Source organism: Protopterus annectens, chromosome 12.part0, assembly GCF_019279795.1.
Source record: "Protopterus annectens isolate FY-2018-M chromosome 12.part0, PAN1.0, whole genome shotgun sequence".
Taxonomy (NCBI): Eukaryota; Metazoa; Chordata; order Ceratodontiformes; family Protopteridae; genus Protopterus; species Protopterus annectens.
This window is the reverse complement of record NC_056746.1, coordinates 389,509,816-389,523,495: the sequence shown is the minus strand read 5'-3', so window position 1 is coordinate 389,523,495 and position 13,680 is coordinate 389,509,816. Positions and strand designations below refer to the sequence as shown.

The window sequence follows — 13,680 nt, the reverse complement described above, 5'->3', positions numbered from 1 at the left end:
TAAGTTTCACAGCCCCCATGCTAAAGGATAACAGTATCCAAGATGCAGGAACCTTTACAAATGCACTCTATGAGCACCTACAAGGATGCATGGATCATGCCATCCCTAGCAAAACCAAGGCTCACTCCCCTAAGAGAAGGAAAGCAGTCTGGTGGACCCCTGCCTTAAACAGGCTATACAACAAACTAGTTCAGAAAAAAAAAGCAAATCCTAAGAAGGAAAGACATCCCTGATCAGTATCAGTAAGAAACTAAGGTCCCTCATAAAATCCTCCAAGGCTAACTTCAAAAGAAAAATAGCCAAGGATTCAAAAGATAACCACAAAGCCTTCTTTAGCTGTCAAGAATCTAAGTGGCAACTCGCAGATATGCTCTGAGCTAGTGCAAAATAGCACAAAATATACTGAACCCACTGATATTGCCAACATCCTGGCAGATAGATTCAGTGCAAACTTCACCCCTTTCTCACCCCCAAAAGGGCCCACAACAATACCGGAAAAGTGTAGTGTCCCAGAAATCACAGACGCACAGGTGAAAACAGCCCTTTCAAAAGCCAAAAGCACAGTGTCAATGGGGCCATATGGTGTCCCAGGCTGCGTCTTGCCCGAACTACAGAACGAACTAACCCCCCACCTAAACACACTGTTCAACCTCAGCCTCTCCACAGGCTATGTGCCCATAAAATGGTGCACAGCAACGGGTATTCTGCTCCACAAAGGAGGGGCCACAACTGACCCTGGTAACTATTGCCCCATAAGCCTGACTAGCCTGGTCTGTAAGGCTATGGGGCTCATCATCATGGAACTCATTAACTAAGACATTGGGAACCTCCAAACACTTGACCCGACCCAGTTCGGCTTTGTTAAGGGCAGATCATGCCTACTAAACCTGGTTGACTTCTTCGAGACAGTCACCAAGGCCATAGATGAGGGGAAGGTAGTTCACACAGCCTGCCTTGACCTCACCAAGGCTTTTGACACCATTCCCCACTCGGGAATTATAGAAAGACTCACCAGCTTGAACATAAACCCCTACATCACGCGATGGGTTACCAACTGGCTTACAGACAGAACTCACATGGTAAGAATAGCCAGCTCCAGGTCTTACTCTAAACCAGTCACAAGTGGTGTCCTACAAGGCTCAGTCCTGGGACCCCTACTGTTCGGCATATACTTCTCAGAAGTACAGGAAAACACAGGAGGACTATGGTTAACTAAGTTCACCGATGGCTGCAAACTGGGAGCCATAATTGACTCTCTGGCTGACATGGGCATTCTCCAAAAGGGCCTTACTGAGACGGACACCTGGTGTCAAAGTCATGGTCTCAAGCTAAATGCCAATAATGCATAGTCATCACATTTGGGAAAAACAAATTACCCATGAATTACCACATAGGTGGCAGCCCCCTTAATACAGAAGAGATAGTAAGAGATCTGGGGACCCAGGTAGATAGTAATCTCTCCTTTGACAATAATATTGCCAAAGTAGTTAGGAAATACTTCTATGTAGCCCATCTAATTACTAAAGGGTTCGCATCTAGAAATAAAGAGGTTATAGTGCCCCTCTACTCATCACTCATCAGACCCATCATAGAGTATAATGCCCCATTTGGGATGTACCTCACAAGACACTTCCAACAGCTGGAAAGACGACAAAAGTACCTCACCAAGAGGACTACTGGCCTCAAACATATGTCCTATGCAGCCCGAATGGAAAAACTCCAGCTGTACTCAGTCGCATATCGCTTACTCAGAGGTGATCTCTTCCTGACTTACAAAGCCATGTCCAACTCAGAATTGATGGACATGCTCCACGTAAAGAAATCCAAGTCACTGCGAGCCACTCACTCTAGTGAGCCAAACCTCGCCACAACAATAAATAGAACATGCTGGAGGGATAGATTCCTGTCACAGAGACTCCCCATGCTTTGGAACAAAATTCCTAACTACATTAGGCAGAGCCCCTCACTAACACTCTTCAAGAGAAACCTTGACGAGTGGATGGGTAACAGAAAATACACCCCTGGGATCACTTCACTGGTTCTGCTTGACATAGGATCAGTTAATTAATCAATGGGGCAGCGAAAGCTGACACACTCTGGCTAGGCTTATAAATGCCCTCGGGCAGATAGCCTAGTACCTCCCTATGAACCTATGAACCTATGAGACCTCCCCTAAGGAAGGATATCACTGATGGACATAATAATATATTAGAGCTACTTACAGAAATAATTAGAGTCCATTTATTAACCGTACATGCCGTCATCATGGTTCTAGGATCAGCTACTGCAGCACGAATAACAGTTATGTTCCCAAGCCAAATGAAAAATTTCAGATGTTAGATTTCTATAGATTTCTCTTTAAAAAGGGTAAAACAATGTTTTTTTTTTTTTTTTGCATGAGTTATGTGCATACCTCTTAACTGTACAGATTTTCCCAGAAAGTCTAGATTTTTGCCTATTATTTTTGGTCTGTTTTTCATAAAACTGTGCTTTTCTGGCAAATCATTGGCTAATCGTTAAAGACTGAAGTCAGATAATAATGACAGACATTTGAGTTTCAGACTTCATACCCCTCAGAAAACTCATGCTAATGCAAAACCTGTTATTATGTCTTTCTAAGTTTGTAAGCGCAATATTTAAAAATTGTCCCTATTTTTGGGCCTTTATCCCCCAATTATTTATGACTTTGTCCAGATTTCCTGCTCTAAGAGGTTGAGAGGTATGGTTATGTGTGACTCTGTGTTTGTTATCTCCCTACTCAGAAATTCATACTCTAGGTAATGGCCACCTTAGCGTAAGGAATACCCTATTAGGTTAAGTCTGCTTTTGAAACTGTAAGTGTGACTATGACGGTAGTAGAATTTTATGATTTGCATATATCAGTGAAGGAACCCAACATCATATATGCAACAACAATTGCTGCAGCAGGTCCAAATATGCGAGTCCTGCATTAACTTTTACACTTTCCCTTTCAGCTATTATAAAGCATATGATCTGTGTTACGTTTCTGTAGCTGCATTGCTTAAACAAAAATATGGTTGGTGTATGTGCTTTACGTAACCATATTTAAACATGTGTTTTATATGTCAATTATGTCTTGAATTATTGAATTCAATAAGTGAATCAAATATATGCAAAGAAGCTTGTACATTAATTCTTTATCATCAATTAAGTACATTAGCAGCTACTTTGGCAACTTTTCCTTTAGACTTGCATGGTGTTATTGTTACTGTGGGTTTTCAATGGATAGTTCTGAGAAAATCATAAAATGAACTGAATGTAAAAGTCTTAGCTTATGATCCCTCTCAGGTGACATCTGGAGCTCCTGTAAACCTTTTTACTATAGCAGCACTCTGTGGACAGCCAACTGCAGTGTAATTAAGTTGTGTGAATGGAAAGCCTGTGCTGAATGACAGCTGTTGAAAAAGTGGGAATATATTATCTTGCAGGTGACAAAAGGCATCATACAAAGTACTGTATTATAAAATATCCTGTATAATATTCACTTCTAATTCTGTCATTCCTATATCATAACCTGTTTTTCAGGCTTCTCCTCTCTTGGTGAAACGGTCATATCATGGGTTCCGTAGGAGGGGAAAGCTTCAAAGCAGGCACTCCATTTCAGTCCCCTGAGGGTAATGTAGTGATGAGCTTCAGTTTTGACAGCTATCAGATAGAAGATGAGGAGAATCATGCCAAAGAATGCCACAGTAAAGGGATACTTACCTTCACCGAGCCAGGTAAGGAAAATTCACAAAACCTAACATGTGCTGCATTAAAGGACTGTCATCTTTCTGAGAGCAGAGTCCTGTGCAGCTCAAGGCTATTTTCTTTGTTGTATAAAATTAATTTATGTTATATCTAAATGTAACCAAGAGTCTCATTCAGTAAAAAGACCCTCCCCTTCAGTGTGTGTGTGTGTGTGTGTGTGTGTGTGTGTGTGTGTGTGTGTGTGTGTGTGTGTGTGTGTGTGTGTGTGTGTGTGTACATGTGCATTAAAGCGTGTGTGTGTGCATGTATATGTGTGTGTATGGGTATGAATGTGAGGTGACAGTGATTCTTTGTTTCTTGTTGCTAGAATATGTATCTTGTACTGAGTGCATAGCAAGCATTTTATAGTAAATGGAAAAACCACCATCACCTGCTCCATATTTGTGTGTCTTTGTCACTGTCAATGTACACTAAGCATGCAGAGTTATAGCAGTATTGTTAGTAATTAAGGGGACATACCCCAGCCTAGTCTTAGCTGATTTATAAATATTATCATAAAAATAAATCTTGAGAATTGTGTGAAATTATGATCCAATATGCTGTGGTAAAGGCAGCTACTCCATTCACATTTCCTTTGCGAACAAAAATGTATTTGATAACTTTTATTAAAGGCATAGATTTTATTTATGACTCGGCATATTACATGATATGCAGTAACTTAAGTCTGAACAGTTGCTATGACATTAAAGACTTCTGGCTGTGCCTTGTGCCACATTTTATAAGGGGAATGTAAGTCCTGTTAAAGCACTGGCCTTTAAATGTGTGCATTTATGTACTACTTATACTTAGAATGCTTACTGATAAGTGGGAACTATCCAAAGACCACCCAATGTAATTCATCCATTTGCATATAATATTCTTTCAATGACCACAGGTTCTTCCTTCTTACTGAATCATTCTAAATCTTGCATGTGTTTCAGAATCTAGCAAAATGGTTATAATGGTAGTTTCTAGTTGGACAGAACTGAACCTTTGCAGAAATTGTTCACCTGTTCATGCCTTTGTTGAGATTTTTTTCTTTATTGTGTTGATATAGTTGTAGAAGATCCAACTCCTCAGGACCGGTATCATGGAATATACTTTGCAATGCTTCTCGCAGGAGTGGGCTTTTTATTGCCTTACAACAGCTTCATCACAGATGTTGACTACCTACATGATAAGTACCCAGGTAAGCCTTCTTAAATGCGTATTCAATGGGAATAATTGTTAACAAGAATCTTTCTGATTCATTCTTACTGAACTTCAGCCATAATTATTTTTTTTCTGTCTAGCTGTACCTATAGTAAGCAGTAGACGGTGAACTGTTTATGATGGTAAGTAAAGTGCAAAAAAGAGAATTATGGGGCACAGGACTGAGCAATTATAGACAATTAAAACGCATATCTGGTCACTATTAGCTGTAATGGGCAGGGTTGTTAGAGTAATTTCTGACTGTTACAACTAAAGTTATAACAAAAGTGTATACATTTTTCATAGTATGCTTAGAAAAACATCCCTATAGATAATCAGTCTATACAGCAGTAGTGGCAATCAGCCTGTGCAACTTCTATGTACAATGGACAATACTACGTGTATATTAAATTATTTTCTTTGTGCCTGAATGTCTACTGTCAGCTAAGTTCCATTGCACTTTCCAAGCCTGCAAAACTGGACAAAAGATAAAAGGGTGTCCTGATGGGTAGGGAGGCATTTTTACTAGGGTGACCTTAAGCCCCAGCAGCACTCCTTGCATGCAGTGTGAGTGCATTTTGTGCTCGCCTTTTTCCATGTGCACACCATCTGCTATTAATAAGCTACTGCTGCTAGTCATCACATTGCCAGAGCTGCAGTCTTCTGCTTCGACTGCAGGCTGTTAGCCAGGTGGCAAGACATCTATACCCTCCTGTAAATGAAGGCTACCTGGCAACAGCTGCTGCATCCCACCCATCAGCCCAGTGACACCAGACATACAGTCGAACTCAGGTCACCAATATTCTAGGAAAGAACTGTCCTTAAAAATTAACTATTTGATAAGATAAATGGGCATTAGAAGGAAATTAAATTGGGTTCATCCTAGGGACAAAAAAAGTAGACATAAAGCATGAACTTTAAATGACTGAGTGGAGAACAGCAAAGCAAAGTTAAACCTGAGCACAAAGGGTGGTCAGGTGTATAGTTTCATATAATCTTGTGCTTCTGACAGGTGTTTTATCTTTATCTTCTTACTAGCTCACAAATGGCTTCACCTGTCCTGCTTACTGCTTTATAGAATAAACCTGAATGATCTGTTGAGAAGTGATGCTGAGGGAAGTTCTAAAGAGCATATCACTTCATATCTGATTACTACTTTGTATGCACTCTTGTTTTCAGACTTTTAAGCCCATTTTTTACAGAACTGGGCCTCAGTCTCATCTCTTACCTTGTAGTTTCAATTGCCGTCTCATCATGCTGATTTAGTGGTTCATGGGAACAGACTTCTCCTCAGGTGAAAACATATCACATATCTGTTATTTCAACAGTCTAATTTCTGCCAGGACATACTCCATCGGCACATCTAGCAATGTCTCCACTGAGCAAATCACTTCTTTAAGATATTTAAATGCCTGTCCTCAAAGTGGCATTTCCCAAATGCCATTTGTCAACCCAAACTGATTGCAACAGCTTTTGGAAAAAAAAAATCAGGAAAAAAAGTGTGTTGCATAGGTTGCAAATCCCGCTATAACCCATGTACCGGGATGATGTCTTGTACCCCCATAATAATTATAGTCAGTTCAAGTGTGACTATACCCTGAGGTAATATTCCATGCTCCTTTAAGCGAAAGCTACTTTAGTCATTCATAGACGGGTGACAGAATAAGCTAACATCACTCTAGAGTTCATTTATCTTCTCTTACTGTCTTCACATTCAGCCTTCACTGGGTTAACTGTTTAGGCCAAGGAACTAGCCATCTCCTTCCATTTATATGAAAGCCACTCACCCCTTTCTTTATCCTGCGACTTCTGCAGAGATTATCTTCATTTCTTCAGTCCGACTTATACTCCGGGCTGTCAGATCTCTGTTTCACTAACCTGCAGTGCTTGGTGCCAGAGTTATTTTCAGTTGCTACCACTTTTTTATTTAGCTGTACAGGTGAGCTTGTAATTGAAATCAGACTAGGATCCCATATCATGCCTGAAAGGTCTGTCTGTCTGTCTTTCTTTCTGTCTTTCTGCCTTCTGTTCACTTACCTCACCAATCCTTTTTTAGTTTCAGTCCCCAACATGCTGTCAATTTTGTTTGTGGCTGTTAAAACTTGAAATTCTGTCACTGTTACTCTTTATTCTTTCTTCAGTGACACTGTACAATGTAAAAGTTATTATAAACCATTATCTAGCTCACTAACAAGCCAGTCCGTATACCACGTTCACCTAATCTATCTTTGACTATTTACATTTGTCTTTTGTTCCTGCCAACCACCTGAGTCATTTGATCAGTACTACCTGTGTTTTATGTTCTATAGGCATATTGTGTTATAGCCCCCCATTTATTTTGCATTATTTGTGCTATATTTTGTAAATGTCATTGCTCGGTGGTGCTTTGAATTGCTTTTTGAATACCCAAGAATCCATTTAAGTCCCTAGCAAGAGCCAAAAGTCCCTTCTATACCTATGAGGTCATTTGTGATTCAGGAACATGCTAGCTGTGACAAAATAAGACCTCTTTATCGGCTAATTTGCATGTTTCCTGAACTGCAGTCACTACTGTGATTTGCTGATCGTGGCTGATGTGCACATCACAGTAGTTACCTGCTGCTCATGTAGGCAGTGGAATTCCCCTTTGGTCACTGTCACATGCACAAGTACACAGACAGGAAAACACACACACACACACACACACACACACACACACACACACACACACACACACAATCACACAGATGCACACACACAGACACACCACATAATCACACACACACACACACACACACACACACACACACACACACACACACACACACACACACACACACACACACAAAATCACACAGATACACAGACACACCACACAATCACACACACACACTCACACACACACACACACACACACACACACACACACACACACACACACACACACACACACACACACAAACAATCACACAGATGCACACACACAGACACACCACACAATCACACACACACACACACACACACACACACACACACACACATGGAAATACACACACACAATCACACAGACACACATATCACAGTCCTTGTACCTTTCCCTACTCTCCCATGCCCCCACCCCATAATACTTTAATGAAATTGTGGCACAGGTGTATTTGGCACTTTAAGGGGTCAGCCCTGGTTTTCTAGTGGTCCCCCCCCCCCCAATCACCCTTATGAAATGTTTGCATTTATGCCAAATTATCCCTTGTGTGCAGTGGTTCCCCATCCACCAATCCCCATACTACTATTGATGCCATTACGGTACTTTCAAGTGTATCCAGTGGTTTCCCCATACCAGTTATGTTGGTGTGTGTCTTAAGGAATATTTTGGAGTAATACTATGCACCCAAAATTTGTATATAAAGTGATAGTTAAAGGACAATTTTTAAGGGCTAACATGCTTACTAATGATAACTTTGAATTTAAAGAAGAAGTTAATAACATGGCAAGTGTATTGTGAAAGAACAGCATGTTGAACAAGACAGGAAGTATATAGTGAAAGACAAGGTAGGGATACACCATATTATTCTGATCAGAATCAAAACATTATGAAAAGGAATAATAAGAAGAAGAATGAGGTATGATATTTAGTGCAGTATAAACAGAAGGACTAGTCAGCTGAAGGAATTATTAAGAATAACTGGTCAATGCTAAGTCTACTCCCAGAATTAAAACAGTTAGCTGGGGATGAACTAAAGTTTACAAATAGGAAACAAAGAGTTTGAAACAATAGTTATGCTATAAAACAAAATAAATATGATGTAGAAACAGTGAAAAATGCTGCACTCCCGTTATAATTATTCATTTTGTAGATATATTAGAAGTCATACTATGTTTGCACACCCAATGACTAGTAAATCATTTGAATATGACACTTTTACTATCTGCAATACAGAAAATATAGTTTATCAGGCTGCATGTGATAAAAGTAACAGAAAACTACAAGAAAAAAATTCTGAGCACATATCAGATATTAGAAAAGATGTACTTAACGCTTTGACTAAAGACATTAATGAACTGGGAAGTAGTTATACTTTTAGTTTTAGAGTTATACAAAAAGTTCTACTAGTATAAGAGGAGGAGATGTGATATTTGAAACAGAGCTACAAGAGTATAGGTGGATTACATGTTTAAATGCTGATCTGAAGCTAGGATTAAATATGGGTGTGAGTATAAAACTGTTGCTAAAGAAAAAGTTCTTGTAAGTGATTTTATGATACTCTGTATTTTGAATTTATGGCTGGGTTTGAGGAACTCTTAAAATTCAGTGTTACATTTATTGTCTTTATGTTTTTTATGTTAATTGAATGATTAAATGGATAAATTGATTGCTATTTAAGTGAGGGGTATATGCTTATTATAGGTAATGCTTTGAGAAAGGGCGACTTTGCCTGAACGCTTTGCTGTTTATAGATCTATTGAACTAATTGAGTGTTCCTGTATTTTGGAAGTATGTATTTAATGCCAGTATGAGATGTAGCTAAAGAGTTTAAAATATGAAATCCACAAATCAGTAGGACTTTATATGTTCTCAAACTAAATCTGAAAAATTTAGCTAAAAATGTGCAAATCAAGAAATGATAAATCATTTGATTGTGTCTATTTACTTATTATTAGAATTTTAATTCATAATGAAACACACAAACACTTTACTTGGCAATGTTAAACAAAATGCGATGCACCATAATGATTTAGAAGATCATTGGCCTTCAATGTTTTCTTTGCTGGTAATCAAAAAAACTTTCTAGATGTTATTGAGTTTGGCAGATTCCACTATGAAACACTGACTTCCTGAAAGTGGACATTCCAAAAGAATGAAAAAAAATGCTTGCAATCCAAAACGGTGAAAAAGTCTCTTTTTTTTTTTTTTTTTTGCAGGGAGGCAAGCCCCCTCACTCCCTCATTCCCCCTAAAGTACTGTATAATAACTTCAAGGTCACATCAACTTGAAGAAGGGAGAAGTCACTGTAAAGAAACGAATCATTGCGGGGGCACAATTATAAATTACACCTGAACACAATTAGAATTACACCAGCAATGATTTCCTATGGGAAAAAAACATTTAGCATTACGCTGTTTGTCTTTTTTTTTTTTTTTTGTGAGCAACTGAAACTCAACTAACTTCACCTCAGGCATTTGTAGGAAAGCTGAGTTTTTGCCACAGTTCTGCAATTCAGCTCTCACTACATTCAGAGATTAAAAGCTGTCCAGTTTAATTGCCTTGCCTAAGTAAGGTAAGGGGGAATTAGATTAGAACTTAGAGGTGCTATGCTGTTTCCTTTCACACGAGTATTACTTGACTGATGAACGTTTTGCTTTGAAGTGTAAGGTCACATGTAATGGAATAAGTGCCACAGTGCAACAATGAAATGTCATCCTTGTCAGTGTAAGTATATGTGGCACATTGCTTAATGAAAACCTTTGCAAAGTACAAGTTTTGCGATGCTGACTTCATCAAGACTTTAATTGAACTACGTCTTCCTAGGGATAGTTGGAAATGTGTTCATAGACTTTAATATATGTACTTCTATGCATGTGTGAGGGCATGTCCATTAAAGGCAATGGATGTACCTCTAAAGTGATATCACAAAGAGATATAAAAGATTTATTTGGAAAGTGGCTTCTCAAAAGGTTTACAAAACTTTTATTTTTTTATTTTTTCATTAAAGAATGACACAAATATGTAAGAAATGGTAGTGGGACAGGAATGCATCATGACATTTAACCCAATAAATCTACAATGCATGAATAAAGTATGACCTGACATTGAAAAGAGAATAAAAAAGCAATCTGATAAGATAAAATGGTTATGTTAATGATGTGACATCTTCCATTCCCCATTGGTATAAAAATTCAGGTCTAAATTATGTTGTCAAAACAGCATAACAGCGAATGCCATTTCAGTGGCACATAAACAGCGAAATACCACTAATACGAAAGGCCAGGGCATCATCGTGAAATTGCCCTTTACCCCAATGTAGTGATAACTCAGAGTTGGTATATTGAGTTAGTGGGGGTGTGGGGGGTGAAGCCCCCCACTTTGTAATGATTTAAATGGTGTGTTGTGTCAGGTTCGTCTACCGTTTTTTTTTTTCCTAGGGAAAAAAAAAAATCAGTGACCTGGCCATTCGCGTTAGTGGTATTTCTTTGTTTATGTGTCTCTGAAACAGCATTTGCTGTTTTGCCAATTCGGCAACATAATATAGACTCAAAAATTTTGAAGATATTTTTTTAAACACACCATGAAAGGGATCTGTAAAAAAATCTACCTTTGATTTTCCAAAGTGTCTGATGAGTAACATCTATAATTCTGTGTGATTAAGAAAATGTTTTAACTTGGCAGATTCAAACAAAGATAAAAAATGACCGATACCACTTTCAATTATTTTTTTAATTTATTTGTTGTTGACTAGACATCTTTAATCCAAGTCATTTTACTTTTTTATTTCAGCTAACTAGAGGGAGATATAGACTATCCTTGATAGTGTTTTCTTTGATAAAATTCCATGAGAAATAAAAAGCACTGCGGTAAATTGGAGATATTACTTAGCTTGGTTAGAACTACTGCAGTGGTGGTGCTGCGGTAGCGTTGTCGCCTCACAGCAAGACATTGTCCCGTTCGATTCTCAGCTAGAGCGTCTTCTGTGTGGAGGCATACGTGAATGGGGTGTGCCTTCGTTAAAGGTTGTGCATCAGGGTGGGTAACCTGGTACGTAAAAATCCACTACCAATCATTAGCGGACCGGAGTTCCGTTGTGGCGACCCCTAACTGGGAAAAGCCGAAAGACACAGACAAACTTAGCTTGGTTAGAACATGATTTCCTTCATCAGCTGTTAGACAGATATTCGGATAGTTCTTCTATGTTTCCTAACAACTGGTTAGAGTCTTGTTTTTCAGTGTTTGCTGTCCCTTGTAATTTTGAAAATATCAGTGTGAGGCAGATGAAAACTCCAATAAAAAAGGGAACCTAATGATTCTGATTAAAGTGTGATGTTTAGAATTATTGAGCTGCAGGAAATGGTGAGGTTAGAAATGCAAAGCAAAATGTGCAGTGGAGGACTGTACAGAGACCTGAATTCTGAAAATGATTTCATGTGGGCTTTTATTCATAACTGCATAAGGTCCCTTGCTGAGTGACTTCAGACGGATCTATTCATCTGATTTTTGGATGCATTCGATATTGCTGAATTCGAGGAAGAAGTTCTAGATCTGAAGATTTCATGTAGGAGGCTTGATGATTTTTATGGTAGCTTTTAATGCTATGCATTGAATATATTAAAGAAAGGCCAAACTACATGTAACAGTGGTAAATAAAAAGATTTCATTTTTGCAGAATAACATAGACACCTGGATACTGTTTCAGTGTGAGTTACCCAAGAGTCTAGTTTTTTAGTTGGGAAGATTTAAACATTCATGGGCAGTAGGAAGGAATATGCCCTTCCCTCTTGCCTTCTTTTATTCCTGATCTGAAGTGTTTATAAAATGATTTATGATCTAACAGAATAACATTAATGCAGGAACTTTACTTTTTTTTCACTGACTGATTCAGCCTTCTGGTCCAAGTCAAAAAGGCAGTTGTGTGTGCTTATCTTATCACTCTTGAAAAAAATAGCACTTTGCAGGAAAATTAACTATGTCAGACTTGAAAGGCTTTGTCAAGGATTTCTATCAAATGAAAGTACTTGCAAATAAGCTAAAGCTAAAACAAATGCCCTTCTAGCAAACGACTACTTGATTATAAGTGCTAAACCAAAATGTCATTGACCTAGATGTTTCTGTCTATATTTTGCTGCTACTCAGCCTTATAATTAATGACCTAATTTGTAATTAAAGATACCTCGCTTTATTTTTATAGACTGCCTACTAGTTCATTATTGTAAATAAAGGCCTTCATAAAGTGACAATTAAGGCAGTTTATTAGTTCTGAGTATATATGCATTCCTTTTCTTCTGATCTGTGAATATTACAGACTCAACTTCCTTCTTTTTCTCTGTTCCTTCTTCCATTTGCCTATCCTTATTTTTTATTTATTTATTTGCTTACTTAGTTATTTACTAACTTACCTATTTATTTAGTATTTGTTGACCAGCCTAGAACACTGATCCAGGTGGACCTTTTCAGGTTCAGGCCGGGAAAATGAATACAAAGTATTAGCAGGCAAAAAGTTTACAACGCAGCTGAACAGTACAAATATAATAATAAGCATACAACAACATTCTAACATTGGTGGTCTGTTTAACACATTGCAAGTCCATATAATACAATATCCAGCATGCACAAACCTTATAACAACATAGGCAAAGTCTAACAAAGTAGGAATCTATCAAATATCAATTCTATTTACAGAGTTATTGTAGGTAAATGTAACCTATAGTGACAAGATGATAAGGTGGATAAGGTGGACAGGTAGAACAGTGAAGTACATTACAGAGAAATGGGTGCTGTGAGGGTGGAGAACATGTAGAGAGTGGGAAGCAGAGAGTGTGGAGGAGGAGACAGGTTAATGTAGCACGGATGTCTTAGCATTAAATTATGAGGTGAATGTAGGGAGGGAGGAAAGAACAGGTGTAATAGGAGTTATGGGGTTTAAGTAATACTTTGCAGAGAAAAACATTTACAAGCAGTTCTTAATGTGTAGACGTTTCTTGAGTTGTTGTCTAAATTTAGAGAAATAGGTGATGTCTTATAGTTTTGCAGGGAGAGTGATTTCCATGTTT

At 38.3% G+C, this 13,680-nt stretch overlaps 1 protein-coding gene across 4 annotated transcripts in view; it reads left to right on the top strand.

The window, feature by feature from the left end:
- Nucleotides 1-13,680, top strand: part of SLC29A4 (solute carrier family 29 member 4) — an 838,710-nt gene that overhangs the window by 238,318 nt on the left and 586,712 nt on the right. For 3 of the 4 annotated variants that reach the window (XM_044089484.1, XM_044089483.1, XM_044089482.1), the window contains exons 2-3: nt 3,547-3,740; nt 4,808-4,939. In XM_044089484.1, coding sequence (XP_043945419.1) covers nt 3,578-3,740; nt 4,808-4,939 — 295 coding nt within the window. In that variant the 5' untranslated portion in view covers nt 3,547-3,577. Of the gene's footprint in view, nt 1-3,546; nt 3,741-4,807; nt 4,940-5,042; nt 5,085-13,680 lie in introns of those variants that run through there. The other variant, XM_044089485.1, reaches the window with a different exon arrangement.